Raw genomic sequence first — 25,182 nt, 5'->3', positions numbered from 1 at the left:
TCTGTGATATCTTTAATGGGGCTTCTGAGCCTTCTGTTGCTGCTGCTACAGCAGATGATAATACTAAGTTGTGGAAATGTGAGCAGTCCTGGTTGGTCTCCATCTGCTGGGTTGGCTGTAGTGGAAGATGTGTCGATCCCTATTAAACTATTTCTACTCTTGTGACGTTGATGCCACTTCGGTAGTGTCAGGTGCTAATTTTGAAATTTGAAGACTCCTGATTGGGTCTCCATCTACTAGGTTGGTTGTAGTGGAAGAGATTTAGCTTCCCATTATACTATTTCTACTCTGGTGAAATTGATACCACTTTGGTGGTGTCTGCCACTAATTGTTGGAAATGTGAACACTCTTGTTTGGGTCTACATCTGCTGGGTTGGCTGTAGTTAAAGAGATGTCGCTCCCCATTATGCTATTTCTACTCTGGTGAAACTGATGCCACTTTGGTGGTGTCAGGCCCTAATTTTTTTAAATTTGAAGACACCTGATTGGGTCTCCATCTGCTGTGTTGGCTGTAGTGGAAGAGATGTTGCCCTCCATTATACTATTTCTACTCAGGTGAAATTGTTGCTGCTTTGTTGGTGTCTGCCACTAATTTTTGGTAATGTGGAGAGTCCTGATTGGGTCTCACCAACTGCAGGGTTGACTGTAATGGAAGAGATGTCGCTACCCATTATACTATTTCTATTCTGGTGAAATTGATGTTACTTTGGTGGTGTCTGCCACTAATTTTTGTAAGTGTGTAGACTCCTGGCTGGGACTCCTTCATGTGTGTTGCCCATAGCAGTAGGCCTCCGAAACCGGCAGGCTTCCACTTCCTTTGAGTCAACTACCCGTGTTACTATCCTTACATTTTTCTGACAATAGTAGTCTACCACACTGATATTTGTGCCACCTGAGTATGGCTGAGCATCAAAGCAGGTTGAACTGTTGCATGTGGTATCAGGGATCCAGCACAACAGGCCTACACCGATCCCTCACCCACCTCATCTTAATTTGAAGTTCAATTCAAAGCTGTAAATGCTGTCCCATACCCTGATACCTCATGCATGGCTGATTGCTGCCGTGTCGTTCTAAAATTTGTACTGTGGGTGAATTTAAGCCACTTTTTAGGGCAATTTAGGGGCAGTAAGGTGTCTGCAGTTTTTGGGAATGTTTGAAGGTGTTGTGTATGCTTTTATTTTTGCCTCCCATTGACCTCAATAGCGTTCGGCTATGTTCAGTGAATATTTGACGAATAAATCCGCAAATATTACAAAATTGGCAATTGTAATCTGAACCGAACACAGAAATATTCACTCATCTCTAATCTTTATCAAATTTAGTGAGGCTCAAAATTCTGTATTACACTAATCTCATCAGAAATCTTTGCACAGCTTCCTTTAGTGGCAGCTGCAAGCTGCCGCTGTGGCACTGTCATGGCAAGCAGCGGACGTATTTCTTTTATTTGGCCACCTTTCCTCACAACCACCAGAATAATTGCATTCCCTTCAAACCTTTTGATCTGAAAATGTTTGTAATCCACTTAATCAACAGTATGAAGAACGTGTCCTTAAGAAAATTAGACGTAAAATCCGTAATAAACAGTCAGCACAAGAAAGTCGAAAGAAGAAGAAAGAATACATGGAAGGACTGGAGACCAGGTATATATATTTATACTAGCTTCTTACAAATAAATAACAAAACATATGTTTATTTAGAAAGCATGCAGTGAAGTGTATTCACATTGTTCGAGACCGCAAGATGTGACCACAATGTGTAATTGCAGCCTTGCAGTAAAATAACAAGATATGGATGTTTTTATTAAAGGAATGTTTCACTGCAAATCAGATCGGTGAAGGTCTGACACCGAGTATAATCTCAAATAGCTGTTCTCAGTTCCGGTGCCAGCTGGATGTACTGTAAGTAGCTGCAGAGCTGAACAGCTTCTAAATATGATCTGCAGTACCCGACCACTACACGGTTAATGGAACTGTGCTGCTCAGCTGTTCATATCTGACCACCTGATCTGACCAACTGATCTTTGCATGTGATGCGTGTCAGGCCTAGTTGATCTGATATAGATGACCTATCCTAATGGTGAAACACCACTTTAATTTAGGAGGTTCTCTAGCCCAAATCACACAGAATTTGGTTACTATTGTGGTAAGGGCTCATACCTATATGTGTGAAAAAATGTTCCGATATCAGGACCGAAAAAATAGACGAGTGTCTTGTGAGTACAATATGATTTTTCACACCTAGCATCCAATTTAGGCTGGAGTCACACTAGCGATTTTAAAATCGGTCCGTTTTTGATGCAGGAGAGTTGGACGAGTGTAATGCAAGTTTCATGCGAGTGTCATGCACTTTTTATGTCAAGTACATTCCAATTTTTCCCACCTAGCATCCGATTTACATCCGAATGCAGTGTGATTGCTATCCGACTGAAATGCAATTTTAACATGAGCTTTTACATAGAGCAATTCTCTGAGTCATATTTACACATCATTTTCAAAGGAAATATTCTTCAAAACATATATAGATAGGGAACCATGCAAGGAAAAACGTGGCACTCACCAGCAGGAATATAATCCAATAGTCCTTTATTCACATAAGTGCCATGGACAGCAAATGGACAAGTAGGACATGTGAGACGTGTGGGGGAGAAGGGATGGCCATTTCGCGATTACTCGCTTCCACGGGTCCATTTGCTGTCCATGGCACGTATATGAATAAAGGACTATTGGACTGTATTCCTGCTGGTGAGTGCTACATTTTTCCTTTCATTGTTCCCTGGATTTAGTCTGGTTTCAGTTAAGCACCAATACCAGCTATTTTTACCTTGGTGTTCAGATTCATTTGGATCCGTGTCTGTTAAGTGGTGACTTGTGCTCCCTAGAGCCGTTCGCTTTGTTCTTTGCTTTGGAAATTGACATATATAGATAGATAGGTAGGTAGATAGAATAAAAGCCAGCAATTCAGAAGCCATGTAGTGTAAAAATCACAGCAGGAGCTGACAGGATAGAATAGATGGATTACATACAGTAAATATACAAAGAAAAGGTAGATATACAGATGTCAGTGACAAATACAATTAGTACTGTGTGTGTGCAGGTTACTGTACATGTATTTAACTAATAAAAGATTATTTTTCTGAAAAAAATGGCATGGGCTCTCGCTTAATTTTGTTAACCAGCGGAGGGAAAAACCAATGGCTGGGGGCCGATGTTTATAGCCTAAGAAGGGGGTAATGCCCATGGAGCTTCCCAGGCTATTAATATCAGCTCACATCTGTATAATTAGCCTTTACTGGCTATTAAAATGGGGAACCCAAATAAAAGTCTACATCTAGATGGCAGGCTGCATGGTTGCATGATTCGACCATACAGCCTGTCATCCAGTAGACACTGAGCACGGTGTGCTCAGTGTCTATCTGTGAACTCCTATTGCCTATCTGATGGAGCCACGAGCATGAGAAAATTCTGTTTGTGGTGCCGTCAGACATGTCCTGCAAGTTCACAGCCAATTACTGTAACTCACTTCACCTATGTGATGTCAGCGCGAGAGCTATACCCATCGTGGGAAAATGGATATGGCTTTGCAGCATCTCTGCGGAAAGGTGAGGAATATTGCTGTTTGTTTTTTTCCACTCATTTCAGGTCATGCACTAGGTCCCCCGTGTGGTTCTGGGATTTTTGCTCACCGTTCTTGTGATCATTTTGACCCCACAGAGTGAGATCTTGCGTGTAACCCCAGAACGAGGGGGATTTTCAGTGGTCTTGTATGTCTTCCATTTTCTTATTATTGCTCCCACAGTTGATTTCATCACACCAAGCTGCTAGCCTATTGCAGATTCAGTCTTCCCAGCCTGTTGCAGGACTACAATTTTGTTTATGGTGTCCTTCGACAGCTCTTTGGTCTTCACCATAGTGGAGTTTGGAGTGTGACTGTTTGAGGTTGTGGACATGTGTCTTTTATACTGACAAGTTCACACAGGTGCCATTACTACAGGTAATGAGTGGAGGACAGTGGAGCCTCTTAAAGAAGAAGTTACAGGTCTGTGAGAGCCAGAAATCTTGCATGTTTTTAGGTGACCAAATGCTTATTTTCCACCATAATTTGCAAACTAAATCTAGCCAAATCAAACAAGGTGATTTTCTGGATATATTTTCTCATTTTGACTCTCATAGTTGTGGTTTACCCATGATGTCAATTACAGGCCTCTCTTAAGTTGGAGAAGTTGCTCAATTGGTGGCTGACTAAATACTTTTTTCCTCCACTGTATATAGCATTTGTATAGTATTTGAATGGTGCCATTCAAATTTGCACCATAAAAAATATGCCCTTATACAGCTACTGTATGTAAATGGAAAAAAGTTATGACACCAGGAACAGTGACAAAAGAAACTAAGGCGCAAAAAACTAAATTGGTTGCAACCCCACAATTTTAACATAGACACAATTTGCAAGTGGTTTGGCACCACAGACATAGATGCAATCTGACTGCAGGTCTTTTAAATATTTGAGTGTAATCTGAAAATTTTATTAGGAAGTCTGCCCACTAACTGAACTTCAGCAGATTTTTCACACCTACAAAGAATATTTTCCTTTCTTTTAATTGTACATGGATTGTGCTTTTAGTGCTTTTAGTTAGAGCAGAATATTGCTGGATTTTGGAATCTTGGGCTTATTTTGAAAGGATATGGCCAAGAGAGGCAAGTCCTTTCATGTGAGGTTTCATCTGATAAGGTCGCATTGTTGTTGTCATCGATCCTTCCATAGTATAATCAAAATCTCTCCTAAGAAACTTATATTTCCCCTATATATAGTGAATAGAGTAGTAATAGTACTTAAACACATTCATATAGTCAATGTGAAAGAGTCTCAGGGGGCCCCTTTAACACATACCACGATTCATGATGCACAGATACGGTAGAGAACTATAGGTATAGTACAATGCCAAAGATTTCACTTGCTTCTTCCATTACTTGAGTGATATTTATTGTAAATTCTACAATAGCTCATAAACTGGCAAATCCTCACAGCACACAGTGCATTCCCTGCGGGGGATTCAAAATTCTGCAGACAGTGACTGCAGACTTTTCATTTCAGATCGGACAGTATAGTCCTCCATACAGTATTATGGGCACCATAGTCCTTCATACAGTATTATGGGCACCACATGTGGACTGTGGAATTAAGCACAGTCATAGATAGACCATTATTTTTAATCTTTAAAGATTCCATAATAACAGGGTCTGTACCACAGGACTGGCGTATAGCAAATGTGGTGCCAATATTCAAAAAGGGGACAAAAACTGAACTTGGAAATTATAGGCCAGTAGGTTTAATCTCAACTGTGGGTAAAATCCTGGAGGGTTTTCTAAGAGATACTATACTGGAGTATCTGGAGAAGAATAACCTTATGACCCAATATCAACATGGGTTTACAAGGGACCGTTCCTGTCAGACTAATCTGATAAGCTTTTATGAAGAGCTAAGTTCCGGACTGGACCAAGGGAATGCAGTGGACGTGGTGTACATGGACTTTTCAAAAGCTTTTGATACGGTGCCACACAAAAGGTTGATACATAAAATGAGAACAATGGGGATAGGGGAAAATATGTGTAGGCGGGTTAAGAGCTGGCTCAGGGATAGGAAACAAAGGGTGGTTATTAATGGAGCACACTCGGACTGGGTCACGGTTAGCAGTGGGGTACCACAGGGGTCAGTTTTGGGCCCGCTTCTTTTTAACATATTTATTAATGACCTTGTAGGGGGCATAGAGAGTAGAATTTCAATATTTGCAGATGACACTAAACTCTGCAGGGTAATCAATACAGAGGAGGACAATTTTATATTACAGGAGGATTTATGTAAACTAGAAGCTTGGGCTGATAAATGGCAAATGAGCGTTAATGGGGATAAATGTAAGGTCATGCACTTGGGTAGAACGAACAAGATTATTATTATTATTATTATTATTATTATTTATTGTTATAGCGCCATTTATTCCATGGCGCTTTACATGTGAGGGGGGTATACATAAAAACAAGTACAATAATCTTAAACAATACAAGTCATAACTGGTACAGGAGGAGAGAGGACCCTGCCCGCGAGGGCTCACAATCTTCAAGGGATGGGTGATAATACAGTAGGCGAGGGTAGAGCTGGTCGTGCAGCGGTTTGGTCGATCGGTGGTTACTGCAGGTTATAGGCTTGTCGGAAGAGGTGGGTCTTCAGGCTCTTTTTGAAGGTTTCGATGGTAGGTGAGAGTCTGATATGTTGTGGTAGAGAGTTCCAGAGTAGGGGTGATGCGCGAGAGAAATCTTGTATGCGATTGTGGGAAGAGGAGATAAGAGGGGAGTAGAGAAGGAGATCTTGTGAGGATCGGAGGTTGCGTGCAGGAAAGTACCGGGAGACGAGGTCACAGATGTATGGAGGAGACAAGTTGTGGATGGCTTTGTATGTCATGGTTAGGGTTTTGTAATGGAGTCTCTGGGCAATTGGGAGCCAGTGAAGGGATTGACAGAGGGGAGAAGCTGGGGAATAGCGGGGGGACAGGTGGATTAGTCGGGCAGCAGAGTTTAGAATAGATTGGAGGGGTGCGAGAGTGTTTGAGGGGAGGCCGCAGAGCATGAGGTTGCAGTAGTCAAGGCGAGAGATGATGAGGGCATGGACTAGGGTTTTTGCAGATTCTTGGGTGAGGAATGAACGGATGCGTGAAATATTTTTGAGTTGAAGTCGGCAGAAAGTGGAAAGGGTTTGGATATGTGGTTTGAAGGAGAGATCAGCATCAAGGATTACTCCGAGGCAGCGAGCTTGTGGGACTGGGGAGAGTGGGCAGTCATTTACTGTAATTGATAGGTTCGTAGGCGGGGTCACGTGAGATGGGGGAAAGATGATGAATTCTGTTTTGTCCATGTTGAGTTTCAGATATCTAGTGGAGAAGAAGGATGAAATAGTGGACAGACATTGAGGGATTCTGGTTAGTAGGGAGGTGATATCTGGTCCAGAGATGTAGATCTGTGTGTCATCAGCATAAAGATGATACTGAAAGCCATGAGATTCTATGAGCTGTCCCAGGCCAAAGGTGTAAATAGAGAACAGCAGGGGCCCTAGGACTGAACCTTGTGGGACTCCGACAGATAGGGGGCGAGGTGAGGAGGTGGTGTGTGAGTGGGAGACGCTGAATGTCCGGTCTGTTAGGTATGATGAGATCCAGGAGAGGGCCAAGTCTGTGATGCCGAGGGATGAGAGGGTCTGTAATAATAGGGAATGGTCCACTGTGTCAAAGGCAGCCGACAGGTCCAGGAGGAGGAGGACAGAGTAGTGCCGCTTGCTCTTGGCAGTTAAGAGGTCATTGGTGACCTTAGTAAGGGCAGTTTCAGTGGAGTGGTGTGACCGGAAGCCAGATTGTAAGCGGTCGAAGAGGGAGCAAGAAGAGAGATGGGAGGACAGTTCAAGGTAGACGTGTTGTTCCAGTAGCTTGGAGGCGTATGGGAGAAGTGATATAGGGCGATAGCTAGATGCAGAGGATGGGTCAAGAGAGGGCTTTTTGAGGATAGGTGTGATGGAGGCATGTTTAAAGCTTGAGGGGAAAACACCAGTTGTTAGTGATAGGTTGAAGAGATGGGTTAGGGTTGGGATGAAGACTGTGGTGAGGTTTGGGATGAAGTGGGATGGGATCGGGTCGAGTGCACAGGTGGTGAGATGTGATCTTGAGAGTAGAGTGGAGAGTCGATCTTCTGTAATGGTGGAGAAGTTGGTTTTGAAGGTGGAGGGCTGGGAAGTCGGGAGGAAGGGCTCTGGGGGTTGTTGACCAAAACTGTCCCTGATGTTATCAATTTTCTGCTTGAAAAATGAGGCAAAGTCTTCAGCTGATATATAATTATGTGCTTAATTGTAAAATACTGGGCAAAACAGTCACTGAAAAAGACCTGGGTGTATGGGTGGATGACAAACTCACATTTAGCGGCCAGTGTCGGGCAGCTGCTGCAAAGGCAAATAAAATAATGGGATGCATTAAAAGAGGCATAGATGCTCATGAGGAGAACATAATTTTACCTCTATATAAGTCACTAGTGCGACCACACTTAGAATACTGTGTACAGTTCTGGTCTCTGGTGTATAAGAAAGACATAGCTGAACTGGAGTGGGTGCAGAGAAGAGCGACCAAGGTTATTAGGGAACTAGGGGGTCTGCAATACCAAGACAGGTTATTACACTTGGGGTTATTTAGTTTGGAGAATCGAAGGCTTAGGGGTGATCTTATTACAATGTATAAATATATGCGGGGACAATACCAAGACCTTTCTAATGATCTTTTTACTCTTAGACCTGTGACGGGGACAAGGGGGCATCCTCTACGTCTGGAGGAAAGAAGGTTTAAGCATACTCACAGACGCGGATTCTTTACTGTAAGAGCAGTGAGACTATGGAACTCTCTGCCATATGATGTTGTAATGAGTGATTCCCTACTAAAATTTAAGAAGGGACTGGATGCCTTTCTTGAAAAGTATAATATTACAGGGTATATACACTAGTTTCCGTAATATTGCGTTGATCCAGGGAGCTTGTCTGATTGCCGTATGTGGAGTCGGGAAGGAATTTTTTTCCCCAATGTGAAGCTTACTGTTTGCCACATGGGTTTTTTTTGCCTTCCTCTGGATCAACATGTTAGGGCAAGTTAGGATAGGATATGGTTTGAACTAAATGGACTTAAAGTCTCCCTCCAACCTTAATAACTATGTTACTATGTTACATAGTCCTTCATACAGTTTAATGAGCACCACATAGTCCTCCATGCAGTATAAGGACCCCCTATATTGTTCCATTCAGTATAATAGGCACTACATAGTCCTCCATACAGTATAATGGGCCCCATATATTGCTCAATACAGATATTGAGCCCCATATAGTGCTCCATATATTGATCTATACAGAATAATAGACCCCATATAATGCTCCATACAGAAAATTGGACCCCATATATTGCTCCATACAGAATAATGGATCCCATATATTGCTCCATTCAAAATAATGGGCCCTATATAATGCTGGTGCCAGTGGCCCAATTAGCAAGTGGGCTCCCATTTTCTCAGGTCCCCGGCACTTGCTCGGGTGCATCGGATAGTGACACCAGTCCTGTTTACATAGGTCTTAAGCCCAATTCATGAGGGCGCGTGTTGGAGTGAGATTTGCCTGATTCACTACTAGGACAATCCCTTTTTTGATCAAAATGTTTGGCCCCCATAAAATAATACAGCTTATACTCACCTCCCATACCGGCACTGTTCCCACAATATAGGCACTCGTTCTCCCTGGGGCTCTCATGCGGTGTTGTGATACGTAACACGGGCACCCATTTAGCGCTGGTGTCTTTTTCTCCACCTTGAAACAATCGAACATGAAGAGAAAGTCCGGACTGCAGCTGATCTCGGACTTTCTGTTTATGCCCACTCCGACAGGAAGTGGGGACAGGGATGCTGGTGTCACATGTCACAACACCGCACGAGAGCACCGGGGAGAACGAGTGCTGAGACCACTGGAATGGCACCAACATAGCAGGTGAGTATAGGCTTTATGATTTTATGGGGGCCAAGCAAGGGATAGGAGAAGTTGTCCAAGAAGTGGACAAATCACTATAGAATTGGGCAACTTACTTATTTTTTCCATTCTCTGCCATCTAAAGGCTATTATAAAAACGATAAAACAATTTTTGAGATGGAATGTTCAAATAATGGCCCTTTAAGACATACTTTGTCATTTTCATATTCCCTCCTGATAGATCCCCTGGACCAGTCTATAACACAATTCCAATCTCAACGGGAGAGAGATCTGAACTGCACCTTAACAAGGGATCAATGGAGGCGTATCTTTACTTTGACACAAATCATCCATTAGCTTGCGATTTAAGGAGACCGGCTACAAACTACTCTCTTGATGGTAAAGGGTCCCAACTCGCCTACACTCTATTTTCAGATGCTAGTCCTATGTGTTGGAGATGTGGGGAGGAGGAAGGCAACCTTCTATATATTTTTTGGACATGCAGACTCATGTCGCCTTTCTGGGAAAAAGTACAACTAGTGAGTCATAAACTCACAGATCTTATTTCAGACCATGACCCGGCTATCGTTCTCCTCCATCACAGTGACATCCCATTAAAAACATATCAAAACTAGATTCTGAGGTATTTCATTAAGTCTCCTAGAGCATGTATTCCTTTGTTATGGAAAAGTGACACCAACCTGACAATTCCACTTTGGTTTTCCAAAATAAACGAGATTACAAAAATGGAGGCGCACACCTCCACGATCAACAACTCTCATGATAAATTCTATAAAATATATTTTACTGGCTGGAATTTAAATCTTTAGCTGATTTCCTTGATCTTTTATGTTTTTCCTTCAAGGCCCTCTCTGACGTTCTCCTCCCCTCATCCTCTTACCTTGACACACCTTCCCTCATTCCCCTTGTCTTTGTGTTTTTGAGTTTTTACTTCTTTTTCTTTTCTCTTTATCATTCATCTTTATTAATTTACATGGGCATGTAATGATTTAATTTAATTATAAGTTTGAGTCATCACCATGCTGTTATTTTCTAAAAAAAATTGAACCAATGTACAATCACCGATTATACTTTGGAATATTTTCAAAACTTTTATCTTGTTCTAAATGTTATGGAGATACTGTTTTTTTGATATTTCCATGCGGTTTTGTTTGACTCATTACTTGTGGCACAATTAGTGTCTTTTGTTAGGATTTGTAATTGCATTTCCTCTCCAAAACTCAAAGTTATATTTATAAAAGAGTAGTGGACAACTTCTTTAAGAGGTGCCTCTCCACAAATCTTACTTCAGTCAGAGCCACAGCTTGTCAAGAATTAGACAAGTGGCCATATCCAAACCCTGTCCCACCCCAGCATTGCCCATTTTGAATGAGTTGGCCAAAAATTAAAATTTTGCAAACTTTTCAAAGTATTTTATTCTAGATATCTTGCCTAATTGCTTGGATGAAAAGGCATATTTGTGCTTTCTATATGACTTTCATTTTTGCCTTTTTATTTTTTCCACTCCTTCTTCCAAGAGCCATATTTTTTTTCATCCACAAAGCTGAATGAGGGCTTGTTTGTAGAATAACACAGCCATCATCTGCATCAACACCAGGGACTTCACATATTGCATAACAGTACATCATATGTCGGGAATTGGTTAAAGAGTAAAGTTGCTCAAACACACTAATTTTGGTAGGACCTGAAGATCAATCATTTTGTTCACAACGGAGTAAAATATTGTCAAATCTATCTGTCTGTAGCTTAGTCCACTCTCATGTTAGAGATAGTACTCAGCTGCACAAGCATTCGGTCATTTGGTTACTGAAATGTTGGAACATGCTTCTGAAATAAAGTCTTGAAAATCATAATAAGAAGTGGTAAATATTGTTTTGATGAATACGAAGTGCAACATAATTTGCCAAATCCTTGTAGAATATGGTACAGTATATTACGTAAATCTCTGAAGAATCTTTTCTGTCTGCATCTTTTAGGATGTCCGCTTGTACAGCTCAGAATCAGGAACTGCACCGCAAAGTTCTAATTCTGGAGAAACACAACTTGTGAGTAGTTTATCTCTTACAAAATACTTTATAAAATTTAATTTGAACTAGAAACTATTAAAAAGGTGTCTTTGAGAATGCACCCATCCCCAACTATTTATATGATCATGTTGCTGTGTTGAACATAATGTCATTCTCATCTTTATTTATCCACTCTGTTGCTCCCTGACTGAAAACTCACTTTTTTAATTCAAATGCAAATAATAGTAAAGTACTCTGGGTATGACAAAGCAATTCTGCCTCCCTGGCTCTATTCCTACTTTTCTCAGCTTGACTGACAGCTCACTGTGTAGCCAAGTCAGTGAACAGCCAGTTTAAGGGGGTTGTCCAGTCTTAACCAATAAGTCTGCAGTCACTCTGTGACTTATTAACTCCCCCCCAGCACGCACTGTGCACTGTGGGGATTCACCGGTTTCAGATTTCAAATTTGAAGTCGCAATGCAATACGAGAAACTTGCGCGAGTCTCTCGCCTGAATGCCCGGCACTGCCACAGGCTGTTCGGACCGGAGCGTTCATCTGCATAGAAATACATGCAGCCGCACACTCCGATCCCGTGTGACGGATCTGCGGATGTAGGGTTGTGCAAATATTTTTCTCTTCTACACCTTTGTGAGAGTAGTACAAGTTTACAAGGAATTTGCACTCCCATGAAAGACAATTCAGGATTTTCTTTATTAATATCTTTGTTAAAAAAAATCACATGAAGGGTAGGGTGGGAATGGGGAGGGTAATGGTATATGGGGATACATGTAGTTATTTCTTATTTCTGTATGACTCAGTGCTGTTCATATGTACTGCTATAACTATAATTTCATGTAGTTATCTGCTTTAGCCACTGTCAATTCCACATGATTTGTTAAAATGTACGGTTTATGTGTACTAATGTAACTAAAAATTCAATAAACTAGCTTGGCCTGTGCAAAATTTTCGCACATTGGTCGTCAGGGGCGCAGGCAATTTCAGAAAAAGCAAGCTGGTCAAATGTAAATGTATTTCATGAGCTGATGAACACAGATAGGTATATGTAGATCGTTATACAATATATTGTTTTGATAAGTAGAGGCCAAAAAATGTTTTCAGGTTGAGGTGCCTCCTGCAGGTCATTGTGTCTTTCTGCAGGTTTATGAAAATAAATGTTTAAACTGTATTTAGTGCTAAAATCGTGTAAGTGTGGTTTGTTCGGCTGCTTTCTTGCTGATGGGAGCAAGTTTACCTTTCAAATGGTGTATCATGTGTGTGTGTATGGAGCAAAGTAATCCCCGAAAAAGCAGTGCATGTATACAAATGTGTTGGCAGTGTACTTTGGGGTACTGTGGTGCCACCTGCAGGTCATTTTTTCTTACTGCAGGTTTATGAAAATTAATGTTTAAACTGTATTTTGTGATCAAATCGTGGATTTCAAATGGTGTATAATTTGTGTGTGTGGGTGCAGTATGAATGGAGATACAAAGGAATCTCCGAAAAACAGTGTTTAGAAATAATAGAATAGAGTTAAAAAAAAAAAATCACATGTGCAGTTCTACTTTAACCTCTGACGTCTTTCCGGTGTATCGCACGCCCTTAGTCATAGATATAATCCAATTTAAACTGTGACTAAATTTAACCCCTTTACCCCGAAGGGTGGGTTGCACGTTAATGACCAGGCCAATTTTTACAATTCTGACCACTGTCCCTTTATGTGGTAATAACTCTGGAATACTTCATCCGGATCCCACTGATTCTGAGATTGTTTTTTGTGACATATTATACTTCATGATAGGGATAAAATTTCTTCGTTATGACTTGCGTTTATTTGTGAAAAAAATGGAAATTTGGTGACAATGTTGAAAATTTTGCAACTTAAACTTTGAATTTTCATGCCCTTAAATCACAGAGATATGTCACACAAAATAGTTAATAAATAGTGATGAGCAAATAGTAAAATATTCAGATTCAAGAACAGCGGCACAAATCATTTCTAATACCCATGCATTCGTACCGAATAATGAATCCAATGCAAGTCAATGGGAAAGACAAATATTTTTCTGCTGGACCCAACAAACAGGTCTTGGGGCCTGAGAAAAAAGCTGAAATGCATGGGAAAGTGCTAAAACTAAATGGGAGAAGATGCCTACATGCCTTTCTGACTCACATATGGTAACTGGGAATAATGTTGTCATACTATTGCGCCGCATTAACGGTTTTTTAAGAAGACCTACCAAACCAAACATACAGTACATTTTTTTTTAAGGGAAAAATGCTAATAAACATTTTTTTCCTTCAAAATTACATGTATAGTGGAAAATAAAAATAAAAAAATTAAAAAAAATTAAACCTTCCTTTAGCATATGTTCATTTTACATTTGGGAGGGCTCATACTCCTACATTTGGGAGGTCCCTCCCTCATTCCAAATTGTTAGCTAGATAGTGAAATACATATTCCCCATCACGTTACAATGCCAGCTCAAAAATGCCCATTTGAATTTTGGGCTTCGCCCGCCACCACCTCCATATCCACCGCCATGTGATTATGAAGCCCTCACTTGACATTTTCATAGTGCCAGCAGGTGCCGTGAAACCTGAGTTGGTGAAGGGCCCTCAGTTAGCCCTGTATCATACATTTGGGAAAGCTCTCACTTTTATATTTGTGAGGTCCCTCCCTCATTCCAAATTGTTAGCTAGATAGTGGAATATATTATCCATCACTTTACAATGCCAGCTAAAACATGCCCATTTGAAATTTGGGATGCGCCCTCCACCACCACCACCACCACATCCACCGCCATGTGATTATGCGGCCCTCGCTTGACATTTTCAGAGGGCTAGCAGGTGAGCGCCACAGTTCATTTTGGCCACCATATCCCAATGAAGCCACTGTCATAGCGGTTGGAGCCGCTGTAAGGTGAATATAATGCAGGAGTTGGGGGAGCTGTATGCTCAATGTCAGTAAATTGGATTCTTCCAGAAACCAAATGCATTACAATTAAATTTGGAATACAGTGTATGCAAGCGAGGGCCTGTATTGTGGCAAGTTTGTCAGGTCTGAAACCCATGTCAGGAACATGTACAAGCCTCATTTTACCTGGAAGCAGCCTCCTCAATGAAAAGAGGCAGGAGTGCTATTGACCAATCTGCACAAGCCTACGCACTTCTTCTGGAAACTACCCAACCAGGCAGGGCCGGCGTTTGGACCAGGCAGACCAGGCAGATGCCTGGGGCCCCCACCTACAAAGGGGGCCCCCTGCATCTGCAGTCCATTTATGAAGTGCCCAGAGGGTGTACAGCAGTGAATAATGCTGTGCATTGCTCTGAAGTCTTGGAGTGTCTCTCGCAAATCCCCTTGAGCCCCCCTGTCTCTCCCTGCAGTTAGGTTAAAAGTTGAGAGTGAGGGGGAGGGTCCGATTACAGCACAGCAGATGACTGCAGCTCTATGTCTCCTCCTGTGTCATGGCTGCTCCTAGCACTGACCTGAGAATGGATATGCCTAAGTGAAGCCACAGAACCTGGTAAGAGCAGCAATATCAGGTCAAAGTGCAGTGATTTACTCACTGTGGTCCCAGAGCTCTGTGCTGATTGCTGTAGGATCAGGATTCACAGCCACATACAGCAGCGATCAGCATCAGCTCTGACCACAGTCACTTATCACTGCTTGTAATGTGACAGGGCGACCTCCTGTCACTACTGTCTGGATGACATGACAAGGATATTGTCTGCTGAATCAGGGGATTTATGATATAGAAATAAATGAATTCCGATGTGAAATAACAAGGGTAAACCATACATATATATAGTACTAGTACAGGTTTGCATAGGAATCAGCGTTTTTGGTGCCTTTTTTTTTGCAGCCAAAAAATTATTAATGATCTAGTGGATGGCTTACACAGTAAAATATCAGTATTTGCAGATGATGCAAAACTATGTAAGGTAGTTAACACAAAGGAGGACAGTTTGCAACTACAGACAGATTTGAGTAAATTGGAGAATTGGGCTGAAAAATGGCAAATGAGGTTTAACACAGATAAGTGTAAGGTTATGCACATGGGAAGGAGAAACTGATGCTACAATTACTTACTAAATGGGAAACTGCTGGGGAAATCAGACATGGAAAAAGACTTAGGCATCTTAGTCAATAAGAAGCTAAATTGGAGTGCCCAGTGTCAGGCAGCTGCCACCAAAGCAAATAGGGTCATGGGATGCATTAGAAGATGCCTGGGGACACGAGATGAAAACATAATTCTCCCTCTGTACAAATCACTCGTCAGACCACACTTGGAGTATTGTGTGCAATTTTGGACGCCGGTGCTCAAGAAAGACATTACTGAACTTGAAAGGGTTCAAAGGCGGGCTACTAAAATGATAAATGGAGTTGGTTTACTACAATACCCAGAAAGGTTATCAAAATTAGGTCTAATTACTCTATAAAAGAGAAGACTTAGGGGAGACTTAATATATATGCACAAGTATATCAGAGGGCAATACAGAGATCTCTCCAATGAACTGTTTGTACCAAGGACTGTGACAAGAACAATGGGGCATTCTCTTCATTTGGAGGAAAGACAATTTCTGAACCAGCTTAAAAGAGGGTTCTTCATGGTAAGAGCAGTGAGGCTCTGGAATTCTCTTCCTGAGGAAGTGGTGATGGCCAACTCACTGAATGAATTTAAGAAAGGAATGGATGCTTTTCTTGTGAGTAACAGTATAGAAGGTTACGAAAAACAGAATATTATAGGTAGATGGTTGACGCAGCTTAGGGGAAGGAATTTTTTTCCCTATGGAGAAAATTGGCTTCTACTCTGTGGGTTTTTTGCCTTCCCCAGGATCAACAATGCAGAACAGCTGCACTAAAAATAGGCTGAACTAGATGGACATAAGGTCTTCCTTCAGCCTTCAAAACTATGTTACTATGTTAAAGCTGGCTCTCTTGGCAGTAAAAACACTGCTTTCAAAATGCCCATTTTTTAGGGTATGTGCAGACGATCCGGAAATGGCAGCACTTTGAACGTAGCGGACTTGTGCTCCGTCTAAACTGCTGCCATCTTTTGAACGCAGGTGATTCCACATGTGGTCACTGAACCGTGCGAAATCACTGCGTCCAGTACATGGTAGGGGTGAGATTTTCTAAAACTTTTTCATTGCTTTCTACGGGTGCAAAAAATTGCTGAAAGAAGTGACGCTGCAGATTTAAAGAACGCTGCAGTTGTGAAATTCAGTCATGAGAAAATAAAAGGGTGTGCGGGAGATCTCTGAAAATCTCAGTCTTTGCTTGTGCTGTAAAATGCTGTAAGCTTCTTATTTGCAGAAGAAAAAGCTGCAGAAATTCTGCATATGAACGTGGCCAAGAGCGGCTTTTTAAAGTGCCAGCAAAACATATGAGATTTCCGAAATCTCCTGCATGCGCTTGATTTTTTTCAGAACTGTAGCACTTTTTAAATCTACAACGTGTCACTTCTTTCAGTGTGTTTTCACCTTTAGAAAGCAATGAAAGAATAAAAAAGAAAGCTGCAGATATTGCATCGGTATTTTTTGCTGCAATTTTTGAAATGGTTTTGGTGAATTAAACTATTAAGTGTCATTCACACGTTCAGTATTTGGTCAGTATTTCACATCAGGATTTGTAATGCAGAAACAGCAGTGGAACAATGAGAGGAAAAGTATAGTAGAAACACGTCACCACTTCTGGATTTCTCACCCTCCTGGTTTTGACTTGCACATACTGATGTGAAATACTGACCGAATACTCAACGTGTGAACGTGGCCTTAAACATACTGTAGACAAAGCAAACATCCTCACTTTAAAAAAAGCTGAGAAAAGTATAAATAACCCCAGAAAACAAGCTGAAAAACAGGTGTTTTGAACGCAACATTTTTACTGCCAATTGAACAGGTTTTGGCTACTGAAAAAAATGCATGTGAACATAGCCATAGCGTTTCAGAGTAAGACTATCTGTGGTGTTACATAGGACTGCAGGTGACATCTACTACGTTATCTGTTCTCCAAGAGTTATTACTGCTATCTCTGGTGTTACATAAGATGAGGTCAGAGTCATGTGACTGGTCACATGAGCCGGGGAGGGCTTCTGTTCTGGAGTGTGCTATGCATAGAGGGAATTGTATGGCGATCGGTACACAGCCCCTTCTGAAATGACAGGTGGGCGTGGTGGCTGATTCGCAGTGCGGGAAAACTGCAATCCCGGCCTGGATATCGGGTGGGAGTGTCAAAATCAGGACTGTTCCGCTGGATCCAGGACAGTTGGGAGCCCTGCTGTGTTATCTGCAGTGTTAAAAAAAAATTAAGAGGGGGTTGGGGGACAACTTTTTGTCTTGGGGCCTGGCCCTCCAATCTTTTCTGATCCTAGCCACGCTCCTGTGTAATGCTAATAGTGGCAGACCCATTGACCGATATAAGGCCCCTGAATATGGGGGTCACAGTGCCAGCACTGGCTCCAGGCCCCTCTGCCACCTGTATCCACTTCCTGCTCATGTAATGTAACCTAAATGTGTGGTTTTACAATGTTAACATTTGGGGCCCCACTTTAAACTTTTGCCTAGGGCCCCACTTTGTCTAAAACCGGCCCTGCAACCAGGCAGAATTTTTTGCATCTTTTGCATGGTTTTGAGCAACAATGGAGTAATTACAAGATATGTCCCAGAGAGTGACGAGGTCTGTGGTGTGTATTACTCAGGTGAAAGACAGTGCTACAGAGCTCAGGTAAAGGCCATAGGCATGTTCCAATACGTGTAAGGCTGCAACCTGAATAGGTCTGTGGAGAGTATGAAGCCAGTCTCTTAGACGTGTTTAAAATATACAGAAATTGGGCAATACCCCACCACAATTTTATTTTTTACCAAAATTTAGAAAATTTAAGGGAAACGACAGTTTAATGAAGAGACACAAGTCTCATTTAGAAGCCTGGAAAAGCCAACAATGGTCTTTGTCCAGCACAGGACAGTGTAAAGTGCTAACGAAAATGTATGCCCTATCTAACTTACAATTTGGGAAGAGACATATGTGCTGACAAGGGACAACTGAACGCTGAGCTGGGACAATGAAATGGACGTGGTTGCTGACTGTTGTATCTATGCAACTGCAGGTTGTGGGCAGGAGGCATCAACCCTTCCTTCCTGGACAGCAGATTGGGAAGGACGTAACACAGGGGAAGGGCCAGTGTTACGGAGCCACAAGACCACTGCAGCCCAGTGCTGAGACTGGCGGAGACCCCCGGAGCATCAGTGCTGGAGCCGTGGGGGATTTATCATTTCATGCTAATTATTTTTACATTCTCAGAAAACCCCTGTAGTGACTGTTCACACGCACCATTTTTGCTGCGGATTGATCTACAGTGTTGGCCGGAAATATTCTGCTTTTTTGCAGCCTTTTCACTTGCATTTTTGTGTCCCATTCATTTGAATAGGGAAAAAACGCTGCAGAAAGAAGACAGCAACAGATTTATAAAAAAAAAAAGTGTCTTCTGGCCAGTGTCCGTGTTTGGCTGCTGTGCTGGGACAGCGTTGATTAGTATAGTAAACTGCACTATTCCATACAATAGGATATTAAGCCCTGTTCACACTGCGCTTCTGCAGTGCGTCCGGGGGCTCTGCCTGAATCCCCCTAAAATAGGATTCACATCAATCCCGATGGGGCCAAAGACGGCACTGACACAAGCGGAGGTCAAATGAATCTGTTTTTTTTGTGAAACTGACTGATTTATTTTCTTAGGCCGTGTGCACACAATCAATAATTGGCAGCGCTTTGGACGCAGCACAAGTTCGCTGCATCCAAAGCGCTGCCATCTATTTAACACAGGTGATTCCGCGCATGTGATCACTGAACCGTGCGGAATCACCGCGTCCAATGCATTAAACAGGTGAAATTTATCTGCAGATGTTCACTTCTCCACAAAAAAACAGTGAAGTAAAACCATTAGATAAGATTTTCATAAAGGAGTATTAAATGGCCAGAGGTTTATACACACTGAACTATGGTACCACTGATCTAGGATGAAAATTCAGAAATCGAGTGGAGTACACACAGCATCCGTGTCATCCTCTGCAATACATTGCTCTACAATTGGTCCAGTCATATAGATCTTTATGGTCCATAAGTGGTTATATTTTCTACATTTAAAAAAAAAAAAAATTCAGGTAAAAGGCTTGTTACAAATCATGTTCAGTTGATCAATTGACATGCCGTGGTCTGGAAAGACACACCGCATGTCCGTCTCCGCGGGTGAGCCGCGGGCATCTGTGCACGCATAGTGGGCATGGGATTTCTTGAAATCCCATCCACTATTCTGTAACATCTTGATGCTGCAGAAGTACGCAGCGTCCAACCTGCAGTGTTTACTGATCGTGTGCACATACCCTCAGAGTCTGTTTGTGCTTTTTTGTCAAAGGCCAGAGTCACACTAGCGAGGAATACGGAAGAGTGCTATGTGATAAAACATCGCATAGCACTCGGACCACTGTTAATCTATGGGGCAGCTTTTTTTTTTCTCGACCGTATTGTACGTGCGAGTGAAATTGCAGCATGCTGAAATTTGCTGCGTATATCGGGCCAAGACTAGCCAATGTAAGTCTATGGGTGCCAGAAAAAATCGCATACCACACAGACCATCCGTGTGACTTGCGAGAAATACACACCGGTGTCCTTTGAAAAGCTGGCAATTCATGTGCTGCATACAGTAAAATCACACTGACAGGTTAGAAAAGAATAGATACAGTGCCTTGGGAAAGTATTTGGCCCCCTGGAACTTTTCAACCTTTTCCCACATATCATGCTTCAAACATAAAGATACCAAATGTAGATTTTTGGTGAAGAATCAACAACAAGTGGAACACAATTGTGAAGTTGAACGAAATTTATTGGTTATTTTAAATTTTTGTGGAAATTCAAAAACTGGAAAGTGGGGCGTGCAATATTATTTGGCCCCTTTACTTTCAGTGCAGCAAACTCACTCCAGAAGTTCATTGTGGATCTCTGAATGATCCAATGTTGTCCTAAGTGACTAATGATGATAAATATAATCCACCTGTGTGTAATCAAGTCTCCGTATAAGTGCACCTGCTCAGTGATAGCCTCAGGGTTCTGTATGATGCACAGAGAGCATCATGAAGACCAAGGAACACAACAGGCAGGTCCGTGATACTGTGTTGGAGAAGTTTAAAGCCGGATTTGGATACAAAATGATTTCCAAAAATTTAAACATCCAAAGGAGCACTGTGCAAGTGATCATATTGAAATTACATACCATAGAAGAGAAAAAGCAGGACAAAGGCACAGCTGTATGACCTCGGGTTAATGAAGCTGCACACACATCAGGGAACAGGGTGCAACTTCCAAGGAAAATAGTCTGTATATCCATAAAGAAGAAAGTGGATAGGCACATTCCATCCCATGCAAAATAATCCTTTATTGTGGCATCAAGTTACCAACAGCAGGCAGATAAAACCATGGAGCAAGTACAGACGACGATCATTTCGCGCTTACATTGCGCTTCAACAGGTCTTCTCTATGGATCATATTGAAATGGAAAGGAGTATCATACCACTGCAAATCTAACAAGACCCGACCATCCCGCTAAACTTTCATCTCAAACAAGGAGAAGACTGATCAGAGATGCAGCCAAGCGGCTCATGATCACTCTGGATGAACTGCAGAGATCTACAGCTAAGGTGGGACAGTCTGTCCATAGGACAACAATCAGTCGTACACTGCACAAATCTGGCCTTTATGGAAGAGTGGCAAGAAGAAAGCCATTTCTCAAAGATATCCATAAAAAGTGTTGTTTAAAGTTTGCAACAAGCCACCTGGGAGACACACCAAACATGTGGAAGAAGGTGTTCTGGTCAGATGGAACCAAAATTGAACTTTTTGGCAACAATGCCAAACGATATGTTTGACGTAAAGACAGCTCATCACCCTGAACGCACCATCCCCACTGTCAAACATGGTGGTGGCAGCATCATGGTTTGGGGCTGCTTTTCTTCAGCAGGGACAGAGAAGATGGTTAAAATTGATGGGAAGATGGATGGAGCCAAATAAAGGACCATTCTTGAAGAAAACCTGTTGGAGCCTGCAAAAGACCTGAGACTGGAACAGAGTTTTGTCTTCCAACAAGACAATTATCACAAACATAAAGCAAAATCTACAATGGAATGGTTCACAAATAAGCGTATCCAGGGGTTAGAATGGCCAATTCAAAGTCCAGACCTGAATCCAATTGAGAATCTGTGGAAAGAGCTAAAACCTGCTGTTCACAAACGATCTCCATCAAACCTCACTGAGCTCAAGCTGTTTGCCAAGGAAGAATTTGCAAGAATTACAGTCTCTCGATGTACAAAACTGATAGAGCCATATCCTAATAAACTTGCAGCTGTAATCGGTGGCGCAACAAAGTATTAAGTTAAAGGGGCCGAATAATATTGCACGCCCCACTTTTCAGTTTTTGAATTTCCACAAAAATTTAAAATAACCAATAAATTTCGTTCAACTTCACAGTCGTTGCAGGGGGCCAAATACTTTCGCAAGGCACTGTTTATACACATAGAATACATACAGTATATACAGTGCCTTGCGAAAGTATTCGGCCCCCTGGAACTTTTCAACCTTTTCCCACATATCATGCTTCAAACATAAAGACACCAAATGTTAATTTTTGGTGAAGAATCAACAACAAGTGGGACACAATTGTGAAGTTGAACGAAATTTATTGGTTATTTTAAATTTTTGTGGAAATACAAAAACGGAAAAGTGGGGCGTGCAATATTATTCGGCCCCTTTAGCTTAATACTTTGTTGATTCTCTGGGAGCAATGTTATGTTGTGGAGTTGGATGGAGCGCATCAGAGGGATGATGCGGATGCATCTCATTATGCCAGCCCTGGAGGCGGAAATAGCTGTGATGGCCCTAGAGGGGGACGCACGGGACTCTGTTATGCTCAGACACCCTCAGGCGAGATATACCTGGGGACACATGGGGACCCCACTGACGTAGGGGAGCTGCGCATGAGACTGTTTTACCGGGTACAAAGAGAGGGGGAGACAGTGATGCAGTTTATGAACGCCCTGCAGGAACTCCATACTGCCATTGTACGGAAGGACAGCATAGGTATAGGGCCAATTGACATTGTGCTACGAGACCAACTGGTGACGGGCTTGGGAGATGTGTTGATTAAGCAGGCCTTGCGAGAGCTCATGCGGGTAAAGCCAGACATGACTTTCTCTCAGGTTGGGAGTGAGGCGCGCACGCTTGAGCAGGAGCAGGGAGTGATAATGCAGGTGGGGAAGGTATGAAGCGGGGAGGTAGCTGCCCCTCATTTGGTAGAAGACTTGAAGAAGGAGATTAAGCGAATCTGCGAGGAAGTGGCTGAATATAAGAGGACTCCTGCTGTAGAGACCGCCCTCCAACGTGAGACTAGTGCCGCTTGGCGAAGAAGACCGCCTACATGCTACAATTGCGGAGTACCCAGCCCAAATGAAAAAGAAACAACATGGATCCGGGATTCCCGGCTGAAGATAAGAAGAATCTGGGAGAAGATTGAGAGTCTGGGGGAAGCCCTTACTGCTGTCTTGGGGACCAGAGGCATACCCCGAGGTAACGTGTGGAAGCAGATTGAGGGAGATAGAGGAGAGGTGCGGAGCATGAAGAAGACTTTAGTGGCAGCTCCAGAGCGTAGCCCCGTATCCTGGAGTGAATCGCATCCGCAGATGAGAAATGCTTCCCGCCGAGGTCGACGATCCAGACCAAAGCATCCACCAGACAGACGCAGACGTGAGTGTTGGGCATGCAGAAGAGTGGGACATCTGTCCAGAAATTGCCCTACCCTAGAAAAGTGGTGGCAAAGATCCGCTCACCCCTCTGAGGGTCCTGCTAATTGGAGGGAGTGTCGCCCCTGGATGGAATAGTACAGCGGGGGAAGGAGAGCTCCAATCAGAGTAAGACAGTGTCACGGTGTAGGACGTCGAGAAGAGGTAGAGAGGATGTCGACTGTCCACGATCAAATGTCAGCACTGTCCCAACGCGTGGAGGCAGGATTAGTAGAACTCCAACCTGGATCTAGAGGTCTCGACGGTGAGGGTCGACCAGAAAAGGAGGAAGGGACGATTGTCCAAGTGGCATATCGAAGTAAGTCACCATCAGGCCCACCATAAGCTACTGGCAAAGGAGAAGAGTTGACAAGAATTTCCGAGACGTACGCTTCTACAGTTCTCATCAATGAGAAGAAAGAGCCACTAGTGTCGTCCCCTGAGGTGAAGTGTGTGCCGGCTGTCAGTTCACAAGATCCTGACCGGACAGACGAGATGGAACAGCTGTGTGAGACAGGGAGTGTGGCCGAGGAGCCCTGGGAAGTGATGCCAGCAGAGCCTGGCACGGATGATGAAGGTTCTGGCTTGCCTGGTCTAAATCCAGCCAGTTCTAGTTTTGACGAGAGTGCTCCTGTCGAAGAGGGGGGAGCTATGGAGAACAGTCACCTGTACTAATCTCCCAGACCGAGAAGCCCAAGCGAGGTGAGCTTGGGGTGAGCTGGACCACAGAGTGAAGGCAAAAGAGCCAACAACTGCTAAGCATCTCTGGGAACTCCTTCAAGACTGTTGGTAGACCATTACCGGTGACTACCTCTTGACACTCATCAAGAGAATGCCAAGAGTGTGCAAAGCAGTAATCAAAGCAAAAGGTGGCTAATTTGAAGAACCTAGAATATAAGACATATTTTCAGTTGTTTCACACTTTTTTGTTAATTATATAATTCCACATGTATTAATTCATAGTTCTGATGCCTTCAGAGTGAATCTACAATTTTCATAGTCATGAAAATAAAGAAAAATCTTTGAATGAGAAGGTGTGTCCAAACTTTGGTCTGTACTGTATATATATTTATATTGCAGAGAGAGATAGAAGAATAGCCAGTAATTCATTTGTCAGCATCTGTGAAATCACTGCAGGAACTGACATGATAGGAGAGATGGATTACATAGAGTAAATCCATATAGAGTAGGTGGATATATACATGTCAGTGGCAAATGCAATTATTATAGTGTGTGCAAAATTCTGGACATGTATTTAATGAATGAAAGATTATTTTACAGAAAAAAATGGCGTGGGGTCCCCCTATAATTAATAGCCAGCAATGGCTATGCAGACAGCTGATGGCTGATGTTAATAGCCTAGAAAGGGGTCATGGATCCTGCCCCCCGTCTAAAAACATCAGCTCTCAGCCATCAAGCCCCGAGGTTAGTAATGTAGAGGCGTCAATAAGACACTCCTATTATTAACCCCACAGTCAAATTGTAAAGAAAACACAGACACTCATTAAAAAATCCTTTACTTGAAATAAAGACACAGACTCCTTTATTATTCTTAAATAAACCATACTTACAAACACACCTAATCCGCATGAAGCCCTTGTTCTCCTGTAATAAATCTAAAATAAAAAAGCAACAATATACCATACCTGTCAGTTGTCGTGTTCCACGCCGTAATCCATATCTGGGGGATATGCATTTTTCAACCTGGACGGTGTTAAGATGCGACAGTCCCGGCTGAAAAACCACTGGTGAATGAGATGTTGCCAGCTCAGCCTTAGTGACTAGCACTGACGTCACTGAGTC

The 25,182-nt window shown here is 42.5% G+C and overlaps 1 protein-coding gene across 6 annotated transcripts in view; it reads left to right on the top strand.

Moving 5' to 3' along the window:
* Positions 1-25,182, top strand: part of LOC141075867 (cyclic AMP-responsive element-binding protein 3-like protein 3) — a 227,420-nt gene that overhangs the window by 145,103 nt on the left and 57,135 nt on the right. For all 6 annotated transcript variants that reach the window (XM_073563031.1, XM_073563030.1, XM_073563029.1 and 3 more), the window contains 2 exons: positions 1,534-1,640; positions 11,526-11,594. In XM_073563031.1, coding sequence (XP_073419132.1) covers positions 1,534-1,640; positions 11,526-11,594 — 176 coding nt within the window. The remainder of the gene's footprint in view (positions 1-1,533; positions 1,641-11,525; positions 11,595-25,182) is intronic.

The sequence above is a fragment of the Dendrobates tinctorius genome, unplaced genomic scaffold, assembly GCF_039654945.1.
Source record: "Dendrobates tinctorius isolate UK_male_01 unplaced genomic scaffold, ASM3965494v1 ptg000377l, whole genome shotgun sequence".
NCBI lineage: Eukaryota > Metazoa > Chordata > Amphibia > Anura > Dendrobatidae > Dendrobates > Dendrobates tinctorius.
Note: the sequence above shows the minus strand (reverse complement) of the source record. Positions and strands in the feature narration are given on the sequence as shown.